The sequence below is a fragment of the Amblyomma mixtum genome, chromosome 3, assembly GCF_055824585.1.
Source record: "Amblyomma mixtum isolate Tamu chromosome 3, ASM5582458v1, whole genome shotgun sequence".
Taxonomy (NCBI): domain Eukaryota; kingdom Metazoa; phylum Arthropoda; class Arachnida; order Ixodida; family Ixodidae; genus Amblyomma; species Amblyomma mixtum.
Genome location: NC_143014.1, coordinates 72,706,209 through 72,731,427, shown reverse-complemented (window position 1 = coordinate 72,731,427; position 25,219 = coordinate 72,706,209). Strand labels below are relative to the sequence as shown.

Sequence of the window (25,219 nt, the reverse complement as noted above, 5' to 3'; positions counted from 1 at the left end):
CAAGACTTGTTAGCAAATCTGCCCGCGTTTCGGATGCATGCCTTATATGGGCATATGCCAATCAATAGGCACTCGATACTTAATCGGGTGAAATCGAAAGACATCGGAGCATGACATAAAGGGATTTCATGATTATATCATTGTACTTAATGACTAAATGTCTAACTGGTAATTAGTAGTTAAGAAGTGGCATGTGGGACTGTGCACTGCGCCTGTACCTTAACTAACACTAATTAAGCATAAGAGAAGCCAACAGCCACAGAAACCAAGGGAAGCCGGGGATTTTTTAAAATTTATTATTTATTTTGTGCTGTTGTTCAATTTAGAATATTACTGAATATGTTATCGCTTAAAGCCGTCGCCGCAGCTCAGCGTTAGAGCACCGGACGCGTAATTCGGAGGTCTTGGGTTCGGATCCCACCGGCGGCATGTGGTTGTTTTTTCTTCTGCTTTTCTAATCAATTATCTTTAAGCGATAACATATTCAGTAATATTCTAAATTGAACAACAGCACAAAATAAATAATAAATTTAAAAAAATCCCCGGTTTCCCTTGGTTTCTGTGGCTGTTGGCTTCTCTTATATTTATAACGAGCCCCTCATTCCTCCTCCCTTGTTTGCTTCATTGCTTAGCGAGGGCCTCGGTTCTGGCAGCCTTGACGCCATAGGAAGCATAAGAGGGTTCTCACAAAGCTTCCACCCTCGCCGTTCGATGACGTTCTACGTCACACCAGCGGTAACTCAGGACGTGCTACGTCCGCCGCTTATGAACGTGGTTGGCGCTGATGAACACTCTCAAAGTTAGGTTATTTGTAAACGTAAATACCCCCGAAAGCAGATTTGACAGCCGTCGCCGTAGCTCAGCGGTAGAGCACCGGACGCGTAATTCGGAGGTCGTGGGTTCGGATCCCACCGGCGGCATGTGGTTGTTTTTTCTTCTGCTTTTCTAATCAATTATCTTTAAGCGATAACATATTCAGTAATATTCTAAATTGAACAACAGCACAAAATAAATAATAAATTAAAAAATCCCCGGTTTCCCTTGGTTTCTGTGGCTGTTGGCTTCTGTTATATTTATAACGAGCCCCTCATTCCCCCTCCCTTGTTTGCTTCACTAATTAAGCAGTGTACTAGTTGAGGTCACGTTAACTATCACTAACCATACATTAACTAGCATCACGAAATGTGCAAGTCATGCTTAACTGTCATTAACCACCATTAATAGTTAGACGTTTCATAGACATTGTGTCGAACATTCTAGAGAGTTCCGTCACTTGACAGGTTAGTGACAGGACATGATGCATGGCATTAGAACAATGGTAAAGACTAGTTAGCCTGATTAACCTTCCTGGTCAGAGCATATAAATAAACAAAACCGAGTAAGAAATTGGTCGAGTTGGGGAATGGAACCAGGGTCTCCGGAGTGCGAGACGAGCACGCTAACCACTCCGCCATGCCAGCTCGATGGTTTGGAATGAACAAAGGCGTGTCTAGCTAATACGGCGTCTTCGTTCACTCCCATCTTCATTCCTTCCCTTACGGCGAGGTTCAGGTGCCCACCGAGATATGCGAGAGAGATACATTTCCTTTCCTCAAAAACGAATTTATCGTCGAGCTAGGCGTAGAGCCGAATGGGCAATGGCGTTCTGTGGACTCCCAGGCAGCGTTGCAAGACACTGTCGCGTTCCACTCTTAGAGGCGAAGCTTAACATCTTAATCACACATCAGTGACACAAGCAGCAACACTGCGCTCAAGGCTTTCGCCTCACCGCACTTAAGGTCAACAAAGTGCCCCCATGAATTTTTATCACGTAGTAGTGACGGCAGTCCAGGCAGTGAGGAAGACAGCGAAAGAAGGCTTCCAGAAGAAACTGTTTTTTGGGCTGACCTGCGCCCACAAGGAACTGAATGATTCGGCGATGGCGAAAGCAACAAGCGTTCTCGGCGGTCGTCGAACAGAATACTCGCCGCTCTCGGCCGTGCTATAAATTTAAAGCTGATAGCGAACTTTTGATATACTTTCGTGCAAAGTTATTACAGCAGTCTGGAGCAACGTAGAATCACTTCAGCCTGGCAGCGACCCTTCAAGATAAATCTCGTCGCGTCTTGCATCACAAATAAAGCGATAAAGCTGCGTGCCTTCAGCTTTGAAGACTGAACGAACAGTATCAAGACTCGCGGCATTACTCCCCTCTCAAAGGAGCATCGACCCGATGCTCTAAAACGAATAAGGCGACTAGAAACAAATCCAATGGACAGTGCACAAAAAATTGATTGTGGTTTAGCTCTGGTTAAACCTGGAGTGACGTGATAGCTACGGCTGGCCGAGTGTAACTCGCTAAGTCGGATTGCAAAGTCAGTCTTTCGCCGTTCCGTTTCGCTGGCGTTCCTTCTTTATCTTCGTCCCTGGACATGGATTCACTCTCTCTCCCCCCATCTCCACTCCTCCCCAATCTGTTTGCATCTGCTCCACTCCACGTGACCAACCACGTGACCGGCCACGGCGCCGCCACGTCCGCCACGGTGACCACAGCGCCGCCACGCTGAAGGCTCGAAATGCTAGCGTAACGTGGGCGCACGGAGCGCGCACCAACTGAGTGCTCTGACGTCTTTCCGCGCATGCGCACAACAGACGAGGCGGGCGGCGTCTGCTCCGCCGTCGGCGCAGCGGCGAGGCGCGCGGCGCGCACACCAGCTGCGGGCTATGTCGTCACTCCGCGCATGCACACAGCTGGAGCAGCGGTGGTGCCACGGCTTGCGCACAGCCACGCTGACCGCGTGAAGCAGCTGGCGTAGTGTAACTATCTCTACAAAAACGCCGAGGCTGAAATTCATGCCGACGCAAGCAGCGTGGGCTTAGGCGCCGCCCTCGTTCAGAAAACCGACGGACTGGAGAAAGCAATCACATGCACTAGCCGTTCCCTGTCCAAGGCCGAGACTAACTATTCGAAAACTGAGAAGGACTGTCTTGCCATCATCTGGGCTAAGTCGAAATTCCTCCTCTACCTGTACGGACGACTGTTCAAGGTGGTCAGCTATCACCACACACTTTGCTGGCTTGCGAGTTTGAAGGCCACCTCCGGCCGCCCCGCTCGATGGATCCTGCGCCTCCAGGAGTTTGACATCACAGTCGTTTACAAGTCCGGACGCAAGCACTGTGAGGCCGACTGCCTGTAATGAGCCCCTGTAGATGCACTGCCGCCGGACGATGATGAAGACGCCTTCCTGGGACCCACCAGCTCCTGGTGTTTATTAAGCACAGCAGCAACGCTTAGAAACCGTCCTGTAACATCTCATCGAGTACTTGGAAGGCAAAGTTTCTCGCGCCCTCCGCCGCATTCAAGACAAGCATTACTGGCCCCGACTGTCGGCCGATGTCGCACATTATGTAAAACCTGCCGAGATGGTCAGCGATGAAAGACCCCTCCCACCCGACCAGCAGGATTTCTGAACCATATTGAACCCCCTCTCAAGCCCTTCCAGCAAATCTGCATGGACCTGCTGGGCCCTTTCCCAAAGTCAACGTCTGGAAATAAGTGGATCATCATAGCGACCGACTACCTGACCCGCTACGCCGAGGCAAATGCTCTAACGAATGGAACAGCAGCAGAAGTCGCCAAATTTTTCGTGGAATTCATTCTTCTGCGACGCGGCACCCCCGATGTGCTCATCGCGGACAGATGAACAGCATTCATGGCGGAACTGACGCAAGCCATCCTGCGTTACAGCCAAACCAGCCACCGGAGGACAACTGCATATCACTCGCAGACCAACGGACTGACCGAGCGCCTGAAAAAAACTATCGCCGATATGCTCGTCATGTATGCCGATGCCGAACACAAGACCTGGGACGTCATCCTGTCATACATCGTCTTCGCCTACAACACTGCAATCCAAGAGACAACCCAGATAACGCCTCTTATGCTCATCCATGGCAGGGAGGCCACGACCACGCTAGACGCCTTGCTGCCCAACGTTACCGAAAAAGATAACATCGATGTCGTCGCCTACCTTCAGCGAGGAGAAGCCCAAAGACTTGCCCGATTACGGATCAAAGAGCAACGGCGGACCGACGCCAGACACTGCAGCCGACGAGGACGCAACGCGGAATACAGTGTTGCTCCTCCTGATAACCGTGCGGTATTCTTGAACATAGCTCTGCCATCAGCGCATCATGGGCCTAAATAAGGAAACAGTCCTCACGTAAAAACAGCTTGGGATAGGTCAAAATCTCAGCTGTCATTTCGTCGGCTGTCCCTATTGGCTTGCGCAGGGGTCAGTCACGAAGGGTTCGCGCGTATGCGATCGGTTTCGCGAATTTGGTCCATGGGTCCGCTAATGTCAGGTATACCTTGCACGACGCTGCAGGGTCTACTCGAGGCTGGCAGTAATGTTGGTTCTGCGCGGCTTAAAAAAAAGCGAGATATTTTGTGCAAAGCAAGCATGATAGGCCGGCAATTAGATTTCCAGAGCATTAGGTACCCGGTCTGAGAGCCCTCGAAGTACTGCTACACATGCGGGGTTTTGTCCTGAAAACAAGGGCTGGTATAATACGATTACTTTTTACGTCATCATCATCATCAGCCTGACTACGCTTACTGTAGGGCAAATGCCTCTCCCATGTCTCTCAAATTAACCCTATCCTTTGCCAGTTGCGACCACCGTGTACCCACAAACTTCTTAATCTCATCCGCCCACTAACTTTTTGCCACCCCTTGCTACGCTTGCCTTCTCTTGGAATCCACTCCGTTACCCTTAAGGACCAGCGGTTATCTTGCCTTCGCATTACATGCCTTGCCCAAGCTCATTTCTTCCTCTTGATTTCGACTAGGATGTCATTAACCCGCGCTTGTTCTCTCGCCCACTCCGCCCGCTTCCGATCTTTTAACGTTACACCTATCATTTTTCTTTCCACAGCCCGCTGTGTTGTCCTTTTAAGCTGAACCCTCTTCGTTAACCTCCAAGTTTCTGCCCCATAGGTGAGTACCGGTAAAATACAGCTGTTGTATACTTTTGAAGCGAAAGCTTCACTACGGGACCTCGTTCTTCGATCGCCGGGTGCCTAGTATTCACCTTCAAATGACCTTGCGCTTCGAAAGCAAAGAAAAGGCGCATAACTGACCCCATGGGACAGTGGACACCTTAGTCGCGCTTTAAGCTTCGAAACCGATGGAGCGGGAGCTTGGAAAGCAAAGAGAAGGTGCTTAGCTGACCTCTTCGAACAGTCGACACCTCAGTCATGCTTTAAGCTACGTGATGGTAGTGACAGATGTGCGCTGCATGCGTTGGCATTGACAACGTTGTGGCAGAAACGCGGCACTGCAGCCATAGGCCGTTGGCGTTCATTGTGTTCATTGGCTTTACCGTTGACAACGTTTTACACTTCGATGATTTTAAGGAAAGGAAGTGCTCATAACTGGCTCCCTGGGTTAGTGGACGCCTGAATCGCGCTTTGGGCAACGTGGGGTGGTGAGAGAGAGATGTGGCCTGCTTCGGTTAGCGCGGACAACGTTGTGGCAGACACGTGGAACTGCTGCAATAGGCCGCAGCGTTCATTCAGTGAGCAAAATCTCGCGATCAACCATTAAATGGCACCTCCCAGAGTGGCAGGGTGGGTGCTCTGCCTATCCAGTGTCCGGAACGCACTCAACGCTACAGACGCCAAGCCGCTTACAGCTGCCCGATACGCCATAGCTTTCGCTCTCTGACCAGGTTCAGCAGTAGTTGAACCGCAGCTAATTTTTCTCTTGAGGGATACTGGTAAACTGCCATTCATGATTTGAGAGAACCTGCCATATGCGCTCCACCCCACTCTTATTCTTCTAGTTATTTCCCTCTCATGATCCGGATCAGCGGTCAATACCAGCTCTAAGTAGACATATTCTATTACTGCTTCTGGCACCTCACTACCAATTGCGAACTGCTGTTCCCTTGCTAGACTGTTTCTGCATATTAATTTTTATCGCCACCTTTCTGCTCTGCCTGTAGAACTCATTGATCATGCTTTGCAGTTCATGTCCTGAGTGACTTAGCAATGCAGTGTCATCAGAGAATCGCAGACTACTATGGCAGGGGTTCTCAAACTTTTCTGCTTGGAGGAACCCCAAAAGCCTTCAATAAGTTCCAGGGAACCCCCACCCCGCTTTCACTTACCAGCAATGTTGTCGAGCGCATTTTTGCAAAGAGAGAGTTGCAAAAGTTAAATGTTTATTGCACAGATTAATGCAAATAGTAATGTGATGGGTGGTACTGCTTCCCTTTTAACAGCAAGTCAAAGCGTGGCTCAGTAGCACTCAGAGCCAGTCTCATATCAGCTGCCGGGTCAGGGCCGGTGAGGGTTCTCGCGGAACACAAAAAGACAGCCCGCGGAACCCCTGTGTTCCGCGGAACCCAGTTTGAGAACCCCTGTACTATGGTATTCTCCATTAACTCTTATCTCCAACTGTTCTAATTTCTGCCCCTGGATTACCTCCTGTAAACAGGCGGTGAATAGCATTGGCTAGGTCGCGCTTCCCTGCCTGACACCTTTCCTTATTGGAATTTTATGGCTGACTTTGTGGAGGACTATGGTAGCTGTGCAGTCGTTATATATATCTTCCAATATTTTCCCATAACAATCTTCCACACCCTGATTTCGCAATGCCTGCATGACAGCTGAGGTTTCCACTGAGTCAAATGCTTTCTCGTAATCAATTAAGGCTATATATAGGGGTTGGCTATATTCTGCACATTTCTCTATCCCCTGATTGACAGCGTGAATATGATCTATTGTCGAGTATCCTTACGAAAGCCTGCCTTATCATTTGGTTGATTGAAGTCTATGGTTGTCCTGACTCTATTAGCGATTACTTTAATAAATACCTTGTAGGCAACGGACAGTAAGCTGATCGGACTGTAATTCTTCAAGTCACTGACGTCTCCTCTTTTATGAGTTAAAATAATGTAAGCGTTCTTCCAAGCTTCTCGTACGCTCGAGGTCACAAGGCATTGCGCATAAAGGGTGGCTAGTTTTTGTAGCACAATCTCTCCTCCGTACTTCAACAAATCTGCTGTTACCTGATCCTCAACGGCTGCTTTCCCCTTTTGCATTGCTCCTAAGGCTTTCTTTACGTCCTCTTTCGTTAGTGGAGGGATGTCCCACTGCTCTGCGCTACTGGCTCTCTCATTAACGTTCTGATTGCATTGACGACTATATAGATGTGTGTAGAACTCTTCGGCTATTTTAACTATCTTATCCATACTGCTAATGACATTGCCCTCTTTGTCTGTTAACGCATACATCTAAGCCTAGTTTCCTCTTCACCGCTTTTAGGCTACCTCCGTTCTTTAGGGCATGCTCGATTCGCTAAATATTAAACTTATGACGGCTACCTTGCGTTTATTTATTAACTTTGATTGCTCTACTAGTTCTATTCTGTCGGTGGAGTTAGACGGCCTTCTGCTTTGGCGTTTTTTAATCAGATCTTTCGTCTCCTGAGATAGCTTGCTGGTATCCTGTCGAACCATCCTACCACCTACATCTACGGCGCCCTCCGTAACGATAGCTGTGAGGTTATCTTCCATTGTTTCAAATTACGGTCGTCTTCCTCAGTTAAAGCGGAATATTTGTTCTTCCGCGAAATCCTGAATTCCTCTACTTTCCCTACAGCGAAAAGATACTCTAGGGAGCCTTGTCCCAGCAAGGGGTCAGCGTAGGCCGTGGAAAAGCAACAGATTCAAGCCAGCACGAGCGGTGCTCGCCCGCCCGTGGCTGCTTCGTCTTCTTTGCGGTTCAGAGCGGAAGTCGCGGGGTGTGCATCTCCTTCGCCATAGGAGACGAGGAAAAGTCAGACCAGCCACAGCCGGCAGCCGAGGAGGAGGAGTAAAATTTATCTACTGTAGGAGCGTGGCGCTTGCCGCGCAGAAGAGCTCCTAACTGTCCAGGAGCCCTCCCTTTAGCGCTTCGCCCGGGCGCCCAGTCTGGGCTGGATGACCGAGTGGGATGGGTTGGTATTCTACATAGTCGTGAGCGTGGGAACCGTACGTGAGGCGGAACATGAAACCGAACGCCGTCGCCAGATGAACGCAGCCATACGTTTGGGAGTATCGCAAGCGTATAAGAAGGAAGCATCCGGCCTAGCTGCCTCCTTGGCCGTGCCCGGGCCGTCAACCTAGCCGCTGTCTGCTAAATGTGTGCTAACGGATTCTAACGTTGTTGGACATCATGCTCGAAAAGTCAAACATCAGCAGGGACGACGCGCTGCATTAATCGTGTTAATATAGCGGTACCTTAGCCGTCGTAGTTTTTTGTTCTTATCGTTTCTATTCAATCGCTATTATCTGTTGCAGTGAGGCGCCGATCTTGGCGATAGCGAGGGAGTAGCAGTGCTTAGGCAGTGGCGAAGGGTGAAAAGAATCAGAACTGAATCGGTGTATTGAATTGAACCTAGAATATTTGATGATTGCCGAGCCCGGTGACTGCCCTACCGCCTTGACGCACCTGTGCAATCCCATGGACTATCGGTCACTGACCGCCTTTTCCGGTAACTTTTCCTTGCTCATCAAAGGAGCAAACCATGGTTGGCATAAATTGGCAGAAGTGCAAGGGGCTGTATTCTATAGGTTTATCCCTTTGAAAATGCTTACCTGGCTTGAGAACTTGAGTGATGTGGAAAACAAATTCTATGAAGCCGTCCTTCGATTCATTCCTTTTCGACTTGCCGCTCCATACTGTGAAGGTAATAAATCACACAGAAAAAAAAACATGATTAGTAAGTCAGCTCTATGCTGCTCACGAAAAGTTATTTAAACGTCGCTGCACAGCGCATGTTTATAAAGAATGTCCCCCCGCATGGCAAAGTTGCCATTTCATGCACAAACCCGTTTATGGCACGCCTGCTGCGGCTTATGAACGCCAAAACCAAAAGTACAGAAATACGGGCAAGCAAAAACGTGTCACATTCACACTGCCACGTACAGAAATCATAAAGGTAGGGCGCGGAAACTAGGCCAAGCTACCTTGATCTCACCCGTTGAAAACAGTGTTTTAATAACAGAATAAACGACGATCCAGATCATCAAACATTTACAAAGCTGTGAACACAGTTTCTTGCATGTCCCGAGGGGAGCTTGCACCGAACAAGTACCTCTTGCTGGGGTGAAAAAGTAAACACCTTCACCGAAGCACCGTGTCCCGACGAAGGCTCTTACTCTTCGTGAACGACAGCCTTTCTTACAGGCTCGCTGCTTGCCGCGCAGCACATAAAAATGGGACATGACCTTGCGTGTTGATATTCGTTAATAACTGTATTATAAGAGCATCAGCTGCTTTATTTGGTTAAACGTTTCCATAAGAGTGGACACACACTGCCAGAGCAATGCGCGCTATCGAAAATAATCCGCAACAGAAAAGTCCGCCTCGAAACTCACCCTCCTCTTCCTCCTTCTCCAACCCCCCCCCCCCCCCCCCACCCTGTAGCGGGAAAAAATAGTAAACACCGCAGCGCGAGCTTCAAACAACTTGCGCCGTGAGTTTGGTTAGAAAGAAGCGCTCATGTTTGCCAGTGCTATATGCCGCGCCAGTCGGCATCCCATTCCAGCATCCACAATCTCGGGGGAGCGAAGTCCTGCGCTCTCTCAGAACGTGGAAAAAACTACGAAAATAATAGTTTTATTCAGGAAGTCTGATACAAACTTTCTTTTAGCCTTTAGTCTTTAAGGTTCCAATGATAAACGTGCACCAAGTGTTGGAGTGTTACAACAGACAGACTGAGGAATCCGTTTTTGGCACGGCGCTCGGTACGTCGGCACGGGACTCGGCGCTGTGGCGCATGCGCACATGCCCCGTTAGCGCCGGCTGCTTGGGGAGTGAGTAGCTGCTGCGATCTCATACCCAGCCTTGTAGTGAAACTGGATTACCGATTCGCTACCACTCATCGCTATCTATAGCGTTGCTGCTGTGGTAACGAGGGCTAGCCCGCCCTAACAGTTAGCGCGGAACGGCTCGGGGAAAATGGCTGACTCTAAAAAAGGCAGTGCTTGACAGATAACCCTGCTCGTGCCGTGCGGAGACGCTCCCAGATGCGGCGCACGGAAACAGCGTCGAGAGCCGCGAACCAACTCATCCGTTGGCCAGGCACGGTTGCCATGGCAGCGACACGCTCGTACCTGCGCGGCGTGCTGTTCGAAGGCATGTCCCGTGATGCATCTGGGCTTTATGCCAGGGTTGCTTAGGTTTTGGTCCTGAGGTTTTTGAAAATCGAGAGCTAAAAATATTAGTTGCGCACGGCGACCGCGAACAAGAGTTGGGTCTATCCTCCCGTGCTCTTCTTAGTGTGAATCTAAGTTCGCTCTCCTTGCGTGCGACGCCTTGTGAACTGAAGCGCGGAGGAGGAAGGAGCGTGCAGAATACTTGCATTATAAGGACAGAGTAAGGTGCCAGCAACCAAAAAAAAAAAATGACGAGGAAAATGATAAAGGAGGGATCAAAGGAGCACTAGCATCCCAGGTACCGGAAGCGCAAACACTGCGCACCATAGGAAATGCCATGCTTGAAGTCGCGACATAATCAGCCACTCATTACTTTGCCACTGCATCGGAATAGTAAATTCTTGTTTCGCCTCATGTGTCTGCCCTCCGCGAAGCACCGCAGGTGGATAAAAATGAAGTAAAAAGTAATTTGAGAAACTTTCTCTTTCTTGAAGAAAAAAAAAGTTCCTAAAAGCTAAAAGTTCCGCTATTGACACTGTAGCCAAACAGTCGTCGATGCAGATAAGAATACAGTAGTCGCCTCTAGATATGTGCTGTGAGACACTGCGGAAGAGGGGGCTTGAGGCTGAGGCTCCGAAACCCTAACATCGGCTGCTGACTAACCGTCAAGCACCTTTTAATCCACTGTGGACCTTCGGGGCTTGAAACCGCATTTGTAACTGCGACGAAATGCTCTGCTGCCTATGGATTTAAGTGGCCGTAAGAGGTGCGTGGAGCAGGTAAGTGCACATTTAGGGGTACCTTTAGTTGTACCGATGCTGTAAGGTCAAGGATATGGAAGAAGCGCCTGCACAAAGTCACCTGCCGCGCTTTTTCCAGCGCGTCACCTCTGCCAGAGGGCGTATCGGGCCGAGTTCGTACCGTAGTCAACGCTGTCGCAGGCGAACTCTCTCAGGAGCTCATGCTGTTCGTCGTCTTCAAAGTATTCGTCCTCCTTCTTTTTCATGAACATGTCGAGCGGTTTCTCCGGCGGGCAACCACCTTTAGGAAACAAGAGAGGTCAATACAAAGGCGCATGTCATAAACATTTTGTTCTGCAGGTCGTGTTGCGAGATAACTGTGCAGGGAAAACACAAATTTTATGGGAGGGAAAAAAAACCGCAACCTTCATAATTAGTGGTCTCATGCTTTACTGACGCAGGGCCTATCGTTTGGGAAAGCACATGGGTATTGCGTCCAGGATATACCGTGGACGCAGTATTCATGTATTCAAACTGCGCCCGAACATGCACATTTCAAATGATCTTCTGTTTCTGTGCTGACAGATTAGTGAAAAAAGCTTCGCGAGTATACGCGTTGTGCTGCAGCTAAAGCACAATGTGCTTGAAATGCTGCTGCACATACTCATCGGTCAAGGTTAACTGTGGAAAAGGAACAAACTGGTTTCGAGGTGTAAAGGTAGTTCAGCGGAAGGATACCCGTGGACACTTAGAAACTGCCTATTTGGTCTCCTTTATCGCTGATATATGAAAAAGGGTCGGGGCAGAACCGAGATTTGAGTAATGAGTAGGTGAGGTGTTCGATCTGAACGGTCCGCTCTTGGCTTACCTTCCGCGCAAGTACAGACGTCGGAGTCGTCACAGTGGAACTTTAGAAAGGGGCTTGTCTTGTCGGGCGTGTAGAATCGTGTGCAAGAAAAGTCTGCGCAGGCAAGAAATACAGCATTGAGTGTAGATAAATGCACTGTACTTTTAAAAACTACCTCGATTATCGTTTGAGTGTCCGGTGCAACTACATGGACGCAGGAAATGGTCGTTTGTTTCATTTCGCTTTTCAAGCCTTCAGTACTTAAGGTAATGAGAGATTTACTAGCTGTGCTAGTTAAAAACAAAAAGGAGAGGTGGGCTTGTTTAGGGAAATCACGAGCTAATTTCACTCTCAGACAAGAGGTAGGACTGCGCGAATGGGACAGGACAGGTGAAAGAGGAACGACAACACAGGCGCAGTGTCATTCCTCTTTCGCCTGTCGTGTCCCAACCGCGCAGTCCTACCTTTTATCGGGAATGAACCAACTAGCCCGCAAGGGCGTTCTGCTATATCTCTCAGGCATTTATTGGAGAATAAAAAAAATAAAACGTTTCAAGTGGAAACGCAAAATATAAACAATGTGCTCTTGATTACAGAGATGATTCTTTGCAGCCTGCACGGCGCTTGCTTCTCGTCACTAGCATTACGCAATACTCCCCAATACTAGTGGGGCGAACTGGAATTCGGAATGTGGTAACAAAGGGCATCAAAGCAGTACGGTGCAGCATCCTTTGCTGCTGGGACCCCATCATCGCTCCCTTATGGATTTAATTCGTCGAGCAAACCTTTGTCGTTCATATAATTCATCCCTTCTATGTACTGTAGCAGTATTCACAGCTAAATAAAGTCCTAGTGAAAATCTCCATATGCACGGTGATGCATGGTATTACATCTGAAGTGTGCAAAAATGCGTACAGAAAATAGGCCGCGTGAGATATTCGAGACATTTCTTTCAGATCATTGCAACTGCGAGAAAGAAGACGTAATGAGAACGTTTCAGCGCTCTGAATACTCAAAATCTGCTGAATAGTTTTCAGTCTATGCACTGAGAAGGCTTCTTGCTATTTGCAGCTCGCAGGCCCCACTGAATAGCGTCCAAACTGTCCTTAAATATCCAGGCAATGTACGCTACTTGGTGCAGTGGCTTGTTAATGTTTTGGCTCATCTGACGCGCGAAGCGGGTACGCTCTGGGCAACAAGCGCCACAGCAACGCCCAGACGAGACACCCCACTCTGACGTGTCTGAACAAGGGGCGCGCCCGTAGGTTCCGTCCGCCATCTCTAAGATCGGCGAGGGCTGTCCACTGGTACTGGCTGCACATTTCTACCGTTGAGCTTCGGTTTTGCGTTCAAAACTATTCGAAATCAATCTAGCCGACTACCTGTCATCTTGAGTAACAGCGCCATATTTTCTGACGAAGAATGGGGGCCTCTCATCTTCGGCCAGATTTTATCCCAAACGTAGTCAGGTGCTTAAGCTGAGGGCCGTCGTCCTTCGTTTGCGGACGGGGATTTTGTTCTTTTAATTTTTATTTCGTTTCGACGTGTCGCAGTTGAGCTTAGGACAAAGTTCAGCCAAAAAGCATGAAAAATAACTTTGGAGACCAGATAAGGGCTCAAATGACTTCTTACTGAAACGACCTGTTTCTATGGTTTAACGCATAAAATTTTGAAATATCAAGAATCAGCAGAACAGAAACGTACCTGGTTGGTAGTAAGAATAGATCTTCACGTAGCTTGACTGTAATTTACCAGCATTGAATTCTTGTTCAAGAGAGAAATTAACGCAGTGCGTCATGTTTGTAGCAATGGAGGGTACGTAAAAGTCAACATGGCGACTTGCGATATTATATAGCTCAATCTTTCCTTCTTTGACGAACTGCAGGGGAGTGGAAAAAAAAAAGAACAGTAAATAAGCATTCAGAATATAAAAAGAAAGGCAAAACGAACTGAACATGGATGTGGAATATTTCTGGACTCATAATATTAGGTTTACTGCAAATAATTTATTGTTTGGAGTGATGACTGCAGAAGGAAATTGAAATCTGTAGTACTATCTAGACTTGTGTTTACGGCACTTTTAGAAATTGTGATCGCGTAAAGAATAGCCTGTAAGCTCCTATAGCGGCTATGTAAGAGCTTAACCTATCTTAGAACGCGGGCGTATCGCGACTTGCATTCCACTGCATATCACAAAATGAACAAGGGAGGGGAAAACCTCAGGTTGCTAGAGCCAACGTTTCGACAAGGGGACTTGTCTTCGTCTGGGCAAAGCGTTCATCATCGGCAGGGAATCATCAATCCCTGCCGATGATGAACGCTTTGCCCAGACGAAGACAAGTCCCCTTGTCGAAACGTTGGCTCTAGCAACCTGAGGTTTTCCCCTCCCTTGTTCATTTTGTGATCGCCAAGGACCATCTACCGCACCCTCTCTCTACCATGGATTCCACTGCATAGTGTGACGCGCATTGTTTCTCCATCCTACAACAAATAAAGCAGGCTTCAATGGTACTATTGCAGGGAGAAGGCGTATCTAGCTGTTCGATTTGAAACAACTTGGTCTGCGGTGGCTTAGATTCGGTCGGGGGTTAATTAGAACACAGACACTACCTTGTCATAATGTGATAACATGTTCCAACAAGCTTGTCCAGTCATTCCGCTTCTGGTATGCAGCTCTATTTAGTGTGTTATTGTAATTTGAAGGCACCAGCTTCATCTATCATAGCAACTGATTTTGTTACGTTGTTTTTTTTTTTTGCTGCTTTTAGCACTTCACAACGTGACCGCAGACGAGTGCCGTTACATTTTGTCGTGGTTGAGTTCGCTTCTTCCTTTTTTGTTTTTAGGTTTGTAGGAACCTTTGCCTCCTCAGTAGAGCAGGCTACTCGTTTGCTTTAGTTATTGATTAGAGGTCTGCACCGGAAAAAAAAGGATAACGTGACATCAAAAGCCATTAAACACAATAAGAAACACTTTAGGAAAATGACATGTCTTGATGAAGCCTCTGCTTACAGGCACGAACGTAGGTACTACAGCAGAACCTTGGTATAATCAGCCCCCGTATGGTTAATATGCGGATGTAGTAAAGAAAAACCGAGGCTCTGACCGGGTTCTTCGATGTGCCTTTTGTATTCGCTACAGTCGAGTAACATATGTAGCAAAGAAAGTTGGAGGGCACACTTGAGCTCCGCCTTAAGGGTATGATGCGATAGCTTTAGTGGGTTAGTCCCCATATATGCAGAAGGTCATTCTCTACTCTACACTCATATATCCCTGGGAGTCCTCATACCTCTCCTGGCGTAGTGGTGCAGCGGCGAAGCGATGCACCACTGCCCTGCGATATCAGGTGCTTCCAGCGGTGGGCCTTGTGCGAGCCAGGTTTCACTTCCCGAGCGAAAAATAATTTAACTGCGCCTGCCACGGTGGGCAGTTTACTTACTATCCGGTGGGCAGGTTGCGATGGCGCCGCAAGGTCACGTGACCTGGGTGGGCCACCTACCTCCTAGGTTACGCTCTGAGGACCACGTGCCACATCCATGCTCGCGATTATTCACTCACAACGCTGACAACGCCGACACCGGATTTTCTGGTTAACGAGGCCTTTAACGATATCGCGTTAAAATATACCATTTACTATAGCCTGTTAACAAAACATATATATCCCTCAATGCTCGGAGCCGCCAACATTTTGACGCCACCTGTGACATAGTGGCTTGCTGGGATGCTGTTTCTCATCAGACAAGCGCTACTTGCTTATCGAAGGCTGGCGTTTTTTGCAAGTAAGATGGAAGCTGCCTGCGAGACTAACGCTGAAAGTGTTACTGAAGCACGCAAATAGACTTCTGAAAGCTTGCATGTCTATGCCGTTTTGAAAAATATTTCGAATATGGCCTAAGGCACTAAAGTGTGGCGTGTTCCACGAGGCACTTTTGTTCGACAAGTCAGCGATGACTAAGCGACGGTGACACCGATTAAATCTGAAGTTGTCTCGGCCCTCGACATCGTTATGGGACCGCACTTGGGCAGCAAGTGTGAAGTCTCCTCGCAATGGAGACAGCGGCCACGCATTCCTGAGGAACGCCGCACCAAGAGCCATTGCTCTAAAACAAGCCTGACTCTCTCTTTCCAGTTGCGAATGGGGCATCAGTTTATGCGATTTCGTAACGCGCCTTCGTGCACTGCGCAAAATGGTTTTTGGTTGGCAGACCGGGTCCAATAAAAAAAGAGTGAGGCATAAAACTTAAAGTAACTATTGCGTGCAGTGACGTTCACCAGGTTCCGCAATCTGCGACATTTTTCTTTTCTTGATGCATTATTTCACCTCTTAATCATCGGTAAGCATCGCCTTTGATACTTGAGATAGTAAATGCAGCTGACCTCACAGGCGGTCGCTACTAATGGCAGAGAAACGGATGAATGGAAAGAAACGGTAAATATTCTTTTCTCCCGATTCAAAGTTTTGTTTCTTTACCACTAGTAGGTGCCGCCTGTGACGTCGGGGGTGATGGCTAGGGCGTCGTGCCATTCGCTACCTACGGTGTCAAAGGCGATGCTTACCAATGACAATGAAGTGAAAGGATGCATGGAGAAAAAATCGTTACAAACTACAGTCCAAGGTTTGTTTTTTGAGCGGAGAGATGTAACAGGTTGGTTTATGGGGCTTAACTTCCCAAAGTGACTCAGGCTATGAGAGATGCTGTAGTGGAGGGCTCCGGACAATTTCGACCACATGGGGTTCCTTAACGTGCACTGACATCGCACAGTACTCGGGCCTCTGGCATTTCGCCTCCATCGAAATGCGACCGCCGCGGCTGGGATCAAACTCGCGTCTTCCGGATCAGCAGCCGAGCGCCATAACCGCTGAGCCACCGCGGCGGCGATGTACCAGGTATCATGTGCACTCAGTGATTCCCCGAGGGTTGACGGAGGGTAATTCTTAGAACGCTATATTTTTTTTTGGTGTATGACAGTCGTTCAGGATACATAGGCATTGATAGGATCAGGAGAATACAACAGTGGAAAAAACAGGTCCAGTAAAGTGATAGGAAGCAAAAACAGGCAACTCGTACCTCATCCAACTCGGTAACATTGGGCTTGAATCCAGTCAGAAGACCCACTTCAAACATGACCATGCCATCTGGAGTATTCTCGAGTGGGCTGCACACGCAGACAAGCGCGGTATTAACGTTATGCATCGCTGGAAACAAGACTGACTGTTTCTGCACCGACTGCAGAGACAGAAATACATTTCAAAATGTGGAAAGGCTCGTCCGTATGGGGGAAGGTCACCGCTTAGTTTTAGTCCGTAGGCAATAGTCATTCGCAATCTAACATTTTTTTTACATGAATTACTACCTTGCCCAATTTAATCTAAGTATTGCGGAATATTCAACCTCAGGTGTTATTCATACCCTTTACAGTGTACATACTAGCTTGCGAATTACAGTGACGGATTAAGGTAAGGGTGAACATTTTCCCACGCGCTAGAGTCGAGGAGCAGTGAAAATGGGCAAGTAGTAAAAAAAAAAAAAGAACTACACTGTATGCACCGGCAAAAAAGGCCCCAACAAGATCTCCACGAAAAAAAAAAAAGTTTTTTTTTCAATCCCCCCCGTTGTTTCAAAATAGCAGGACCCGTATTAAAAAAAAAAGGGAATGTGGATATTTGCATGGCAACAAAATCACTGTCGTTATCAGTGGCATTACTCAAGGTGGGGTATTCTTATTTTTTATTCACAAGCCAGTAGCGTTGATTAATTTCCCAATCCCGCGAGGCAGCCTAATGTTTTGAATGAACTGTCTCCAAAATACATAGACCACCGGCGGGTAAGTTACATGCATCGGTAGACATGCTTCGGACTGGCACGGTGCAAACACGTGTCATTACCGTGACAACCGTTCCTCTGTACTTTAACCGTCAGCCACGTGGGCGATCCTCTTTCCGCCTCTTGCGGTCGCTTGTTCTCGCACGCCGGCGGCTTCGAGTGGTTGGTTTATGGTTGGTTTATGGGGTTTAACGTCCCAAAGCGACTAAGGCTATGAGAGACGCCGTAGTGGAGGGCTCCGGAAATTTCGACCACCTGGGGTTCTTTAACGTGCACTGACATCGCACAGTACACGGGCCTCTAGAATTTCTCCTCCAAAGAAATTCCAGCCGCCGCGGCCGGGTATATTGCAGTGGTTACACGGAAAGTGCGGTACTAACCCACCAACAAAGCAAGGTAAAATGTTAATGGTTAGGGCTCCCATGGTACCGGCGCTGTGGCACCTCGTAGTTTAGACATTATTGCATACGATTCATTTGGTCGGAGTTATGTATATTCTGCAGAACTCTGGAAGAGATGCAGGTTTTTTCTAGCATCCTGTTCGGAGCATGCCCTGTGGGAAAGGTTTATAGCGTTGGAACAAGTCTGATGAGGCTGTTTTTGGAAAAAAAAATTATTCCACCGGCATTTCGATGATGGTGTTAAGCAGGGCTGAACGAACGCGAAATCGCAGCCCTTTACGCATGCTAATGTCTGCTGCACCGTACAGATACTACAGGGTGGGCACAGCTGGGTGTCATTTGGCAGCAACGGTGCCAGCGCCTCTGCACAGGCGGGGTTGAATTCAGGCACTCACGCCACGGACTACCTTAGCCTCATGCGCAGCGATCAGGAAGATGCTTCTATCATAATGAAATACTTGCGGGAATTGTATCACTAGACGTTTTTCTTACTGACGCTGAAATACTTTCCTTAAAAATTGTGACTTAGAGCTGAAGACAATGATTCTAGTTCTAGCTTTTGACTAATCGTTAATGCAGCAACTGAACAACTGAGGTGCTGTACTGCGCTGTTAGTGCTAGTTTATTTTTTTTCTTGGCGCGACTGACATGCAGAACCACCCGGTGCAATTACGCTAAATATACAGTTGTGTGTGCGTTTTTTGCGGTTTTATTTATTGATAATTCTGGTGCATAACTGGAACATGAAAATTCAAGTCCTGATTATTTCTTCTTCGTATTACGACTGAAAATCATGCTCAAAGCAACGTACTCTTTGTTGAGCTCTTATTACTTCTGGAGCATGTGAAGTTAACTGGTGTTTAAACAGTGCATAATGCACTGCAGTGCATAATGCACTGCAATGCATTTATGTACTACTGTGAAAATGTGCCTTTTGCTGCACTAAGTTATACTGAGTACTCGTAAAATGCATGACATCTTCATTTAGAAAAAAAAAAAAAAAGTAGTATTAGCTCGTAAGTGCACCTGGCATTTCCGTATTACGGATCAGAAAGTGGCTGTTTGTGGATGACTTAAAAACGCGGATACCGGCCTTTATCACCGCCTATTCAGTGGCATTGCTGCATTAAGTTTTTCGCGAGTAAGGGTGGTGTGCGTATAAGTATCGTCAGTACCGTCAACATTTAGGAATGGGTTCAACGAAGCACATTCATAATTCGTTCGAATTCTTTATGCGACGTTGTTTATACGTATAGAGGCTGCAAACCTCTTAGATTGGCAGAGTGTCAATCAAAGGCATGGCAGATTACAAGTGCACTCCTTATCACTCACACAATGCTTGAAATAGACATGTAGACACGAAGAAACCCGGACGGTAGGAGATCAAAACCAACAACAACAACAGAAAAAAAACAAAGAAAAAACCAAATGGGAACTCAGTGCAGCGAGGCACTGATCTATTTTTGATGACAGTTGAGTGTTTTTTTTTTGCGAAGCACGCTATAAAATGAAATGCGGAAGGCGAATCTCACGTAACTGCGCGCTGAAAAATTCTTTTTGCATATGCGCAACAATTCAACACGGATTCTTACCGTGCACAGACCTCCATGTGGTAGTTTCGCCTCGTGTCAGATCGTGGATGTGATCCGGTTTTTTCGACACCTGAGAACGGAACCAGCTGACGTGAGAACACACGCAGCCTAAATGATTCAGCAGCAAACGCTGTCGGGAGCCCGAGAAGACGCGCGCACGCACGCACGCACGCGCGCATGCGCACATACACACACGCACGCATGCGCACACACGCGCGCACAAACACGCACACACGCACACGCACACACGCGCACACGCACGCACGCGCACACGCACGCACGCGCACACGCACGCACGCACACACGCACACACGCGCACGCGCACACGCACAATAATATTAAACATTTAAACTAGAATTCTGCACTGTTCCTTAATCTTGCACGTGTTACATATGCGACCACACTAGGAGCAAAGCAAGGGCATTACAGATGGCGGCCTAAATGTATTTTGACTTTTGGGAGGTTTACCCGCCGCGGTGACAGTGGTTAAATAGCGTTTGGTTACTGAGCCCAAGGACGCGAGATCGAATCCCGGTCACGGCGGCCCGCTTGGGACGTTACAGTTACCTTACCTTACCTTGCCTTACCATTTTTATACCATGAAGCAATGCCTACTGGTGATCTTGATGAAAGAGACATGAAGGAGCATGGAGCAGTCATTTCATTTCTTTTTCTTGAGAGCGGAATAAAAAGAGCTATCCACCTCAAATGAAGTCTCACAAGCGAATTTTCGTTCTTAGTTTGCCCCTTTTCCATTTTGGGGGTATGAGCAGCAAACGCAGGACGTGCGATTCGAAGCGAGTCAGCCCATGACGGGTCGTGTCAGAACATGTCTTCATAAGCAGCAGCCAAAGCGGGCAGGTGGTGCGAAGAGTGCCCTGCTGCGTATCAGTCGTGGCATCATAGTAGGCAACAGCAAACAACGCATTGGTAAGTAAGAATAACTGTTGAACAGAAAGGTATTGAAAATAGTAGGCGTTGCCATAGTTACCTCTGCGGATATAGGCGAGAGCGAAGAGGCTCAATATATTTTTACGTGTATATTGTAAAGTTCGCCTTTCATGTGTCCTTGACTGTGTGACTGTGACTTCGGTTTTTTTCTTTTGTCTTGATCATGTTTTTATTTTTCTGATTTTTATTTTGTGGCCGGCGCCTAGTGCTTTCTTCGACTGTTATGGTGACCATGACTTTGCAGTGACTTGGGTTTTCTCTTTTTTTTATTAGTATTATTTATTCCGCGGACTGCACGCTGTGCTTTGGCTATCTGCCTGCGGCTAACTTTTATTGTGACGAGCCTTTTGTTTTCTTTTCTTTTGAGTTTTTTTTAATGCTCTGTTATTCGCTTAATTTGTTTTTCTTCTTTGGAACATTTAGTTATTTTTCATTTATTTTGAATTGGCGTTAAGCCTGGCAAAGCATTGCTGGTCCAGGCATCCTCTCCCTTTCTTTTGTGTTTATTTACCTTTTTTTTAGAGGACCAATAAAAGAGTAAAAGGCTAAAGCCACGGCCTGATTCCACAGTGTTTTGCTTTCTTCCCTTAGAGAATATTCACGGAAACTGGTCCGGCACTTCCTTTCCGTAAGACGGGAAGTATACAATTATGTTTCTAGCATACCTGCGCTGGCAATGCGCGCTCACCTGCCCAGCAATTATTTTCTGCGGTCTAATGCCATATTATGGTGCCTCTTAGTAGTGGATGCTGCGTAAACCTATGCAAGTCCGCCTTTAGTGACGAATTAGACAAAAACTGTTGGATTTATTTCCGTTCAGGAATACACGGTGTACTGTGGCTGCCCAAATTTGCTCTGCGTAGTGCAGATGGTGGCATTGCGGCGGTTATCTAGAGTTCCAGTGCCACGCTTTTCCATTCGGTGTGGTGCCTTCAGTGCTGCGAGACGCTCTTCTGTGTAAGTGTTTGCGGGAAGAGCCTTTTTAGACTACGGGAGCAAATCTACGGCGCCTCCTTGTTCGATCTAACCGAGTGGTGTGGCCATGGTTGTTCGTTGTATCTGAGACGGAGTGCCATTGCCTTTTTACACTATTTGACGGCAGCGCCACCTTCGTTCGTAATAAACGAGCGTCCGCTATAAATTCAGCCCTTATTAGTGGGCTTGACTGCACTGCACTCTGGAGGCCTCGCAAGCGGAGCCCCATAACGTCTGAAACGTCTTTTTTTTGGAATCGCCGCGATGCCACATCCGGTCTTCCAGGCTGACACGGCCGCGGGGTGGCGCTGCACACGAATGGCTTTCAGTGGTTCCCCACTCTCAAAGAATGTGGCGTACTGACGCACTGCTGCATCCAGTGTATATATGCGCAGTGTGTCTCACGGGTGGTACAGCAGGAAGCCGCCAGAGTAGCTTGTTTTCTGGAGTACTTGCACGTATTTTTACGCCATTCTGAGAGAGCGCTACGGGGGCGGGCTGGCTGCTAAACGCATGCTTCCAATAGGAACACCAGGTGACCCCCTGACTGAGCGCGTTCTGACTGCTGAACTTGTCGCGATATTCCAATGCACTAAGGACACGCAACACAGGCGACGAATGCGAGAACCGCAGACGGTTTTTGACTCTTCTCTACTCGAAGAACGTGCGTGGTCAGCGCGGCATCCTTCCATAAGCTGACTAATGCACATCCGCTGAAAAAAAAAAAAAGAGAAGGAAAGATGCCTTTCATGGATACTTACTTCGATAAACTCGCGTGAACACGAATTCTCTGTCCGGTTGCGTTTCCACAAAGTTTGCTGTGATGTCAAACTGCAATTAGAAAGCAGATAACATGAGCTAGTTTTGAGCTAGTTAAGGATCCACATTAGTTTTATTTACGTGACGCTCGGTAAAAGAAAACAGACATAAAGCCGGCATATTATCACGGGTCATTTTGATTCCAATGTCTTCTGAGTGCACGTGTCACTAACGCCACCATCAAACTTCTTTCGTTCAAGGGCGAAAGTTCGCACGTATAAGCAGCCTCGAGTCCCACGCAAGTAGGCTAACAAGCGGCTAGCTGATTGACCATGGTGAAATGCATGCGCTACTTAGGAGACAGGAAGCAAATGGACAAAACGACGCACACCCCAAGCGCTTGTGGTGTGCGTCGGTTTGTTCCTTTTTGTCCTGTCTACTAAGTAAGACGTGCACCCGGCCAAATATTTAGCTGGCGTGTGTGACGGTCGCGTTTTCCGTGCTCCTGTAGCTTATGAATTAGCAAACTTGCTAAAATATCAAATTTAAGTACAAGCTCACTAAGCCCGTGCTTAATATTGAGCTTTCCACAAGTTTGCTTCATCCCAAAGCTCAGGAACACAGAAAAAGCGGCCGTCGAGCACGCCAGCTAAAGATTTGGCCAGCTGTACGTTCCATGACACAAGAGTATGCCTGCCTGCTTTCTGCCTGCTGGTATCACTACGGGACCTTAGCTTACCTTTCACGTACTATTATATCAAATGGACGGCGTCCCACACGAAGGTAAACGCGAAAAATTTCATTTGAAGACAAGACGACTGGTCGAAACAAAACAAACTACTGTAAATATGTCCCCCATGTGCACCTCTAGGAAATCGGAGGCTATGCGCCTTAATTGGGCATTTAACCGCAACCGATACATGTGCTCTGATAATCTATGGGGACACATCTAGAAGGCTTACACCGGCTGTTCTCCCATACATGCTCTGGCATAGAAGCCTGCTTTAGAGTGACAGGTGTTAAGGGCACGTTTCTAGGTTCTGCGGCGTTGGTGTAATGGCGCCGCACGCTGAACTGTCAGCATGCAGTAACGTCTCTCACGGCATCACTGCAACGCCCCACGTTGAGTGCACTGGACACGTTGGCGTCATTAGTAACAGCACATGACGTCACGTGCACTGTACCAGAGAGGAGGACAAATATTAAGAGATTTAGCAAATTGGAGACGCACTAGCGTAGACGAATACCGGTTTACCGGACGCCTCTTGCGCGCGCGCATTGGCATGGGTGGGGTCAGGCGGGGCCACTGCGCGTGCGCAAGAGGCGTCGGTAAACCGGTATTCGTCTACGCTAGTGCGTCTCCAATGTGCTAAATCTCTCGATTAGTGAATAAACGGCATTACATTCACTACCACAAACAGCTGTCGCTGAATTTCGCGTTACACAGTGTTAACTGCTATGTGAGTTTTAAGCAAGATGCGTTTTAAGAGGAATAGAGACTTCAGGGGCAGCATGAATTCCACACTCAGGAAAGAAATTTGTTTCATTTGCATCAAACTTGAGGCGACATGAGGGAGATCATGCGTGTAAGGAAAACTATTTCGGAATAACAAAGTAGGCTTCTCACTCATTCTTGGGGAGTAATCCTCGACTGCATGCTTATAAGGCACTCCCTTTCATATTGTATAGACGTATACCCGAACGAACAGCATCGACTACGCCATAAACACCGAGGCACACCAATGCCGATACATGCACCACAAAACGGGTAATGCTACCGGGAACGTGCTGCCGTTTGCGCACACTTTTCTGCTCGCAATTATATCTGTATGGCTACTGTTTCACTTCACGTGGCGCTGCTCTTGTGACACGTGAGTGACTGACGTAGTGACAGCTTCCTGAACTCTCTCCAGCAGCACTCACGGCAGCGAATTCTACCTCAAAAAATAAGCATTCGGAGCTATTGACCAAACTCGCAATTTGGCTGCGCCTCGCCACGGTGGCTCAGTGTTTCGGGCTCGGTAGTAGCGCCCAGACCGCTGCGTTTAAATGGAGGCCAAATTCAAGGCGCGCCCGTGTACTGTTTGATGCCAGGGAGCGTTAAAGAATCCCAGGTAGGCGTAATTAATACGATTTCAGCAGCGCGAACACGGTTAGGAAAAGACAGAAGGCGGACAGGACAGAGCGCTGAACTATCAACTTTATTTCAAGAATGCCCAAGGCCCCGATCTTAAATACACACGCCACAGAAACGCCCACCTGGGGGATTTATCTAAGCACGTATCTAAGGCGTAATTAGTGCGGAGCCCTCGATTAGGGAGTCTCTCATGTCTATGTGAAATACCATGGTTAAAAACCTCTTTTTGTACTTTCCCCCTTCTGTCTTTTCCCAGTCGGTGCGTGGGTTGAAATATTTTAGGTGCGACAAAAAAAATTGATTCTTTTTTTGTTCATAATTGAGATGAAAACGTACCTTGCAAAGCTCACTGTCAAGAACTTTGGCGTTGTACGTGTAGTTAAAGTACAGGATGCCGGTACCGGATCCTTTGACTTTGACGAAGATTTTCTCGCCCGGTTTTTCAATCTAGAAAAAAAAGTACCAGTTAGCGTAAAAGCATTTCGAAAAAATTATGGCAGTTTGGCACAACGTTCGTTGATTTCGCTTTGAGCTCACACTTGACCCCTTGCACTTGGACTAAAGCTGTGAAAATAAAAATAAAGCAACCTAGTCAGGGAATCGGCGTGCCGTTGTCAAAACCAATTCTCGAGTAATAACGCTTTTGTGCGCAGCATCACGGTTCAAGACGTGTACCTTTTTGTGCGGGGCATCACACTCTGCTCCAATCAGATTCAGCTCTCCAGGACAGGAAGAGCGCAATCGGCGGGAAAAGAGCACGTGACGCGTACGCCGGCGAGTGACGTATGATTGCGTGCGCTCTTCG

The 25,219-nt window shown here is 47.7% G+C and overlaps 1 protein-coding gene across 1 annotated transcript in view; it reads right to left on the bottom strand.

Annotated features, from left to right (window-relative positions):
• LOC149350580 (A.superbus venom factor 1-like) overlaps window positions 1-25,219 on the bottom strand; it is a 116,189-nt gene that overhangs the window by 5,176 nt on the left and 85,794 nt on the right. The window contains exons 30-37 of the mRNA XM_089579621.1: window positions 24,751-24,861; window positions 22,280-22,349; window positions 19,593-19,662; window positions 16,844-16,931; window positions 13,479-13,653; window positions 11,796-11,888; window positions 11,109-11,228; window positions 8,625-8,708 (exon numbers count right to left, since the gene is read on the bottom strand). Of these exons, the coding sequence (XP_089435747.1) occupies window positions 8,625-8,708; window positions 11,109-11,228; window positions 11,796-11,888; window positions 13,479-13,653; window positions 16,844-16,931; window positions 19,593-19,662; window positions 22,280-22,349; window positions 24,751-24,861 (811 nt within the window). The remainder of the gene's footprint in view (window positions 1-8,624; window positions 8,709-11,108; window positions 11,229-11,795; window positions 11,889-13,478; window positions 13,654-16,843; window positions 16,932-19,592; window positions 19,663-22,279; window positions 22,350-24,750; window positions 24,862-25,219) is intronic.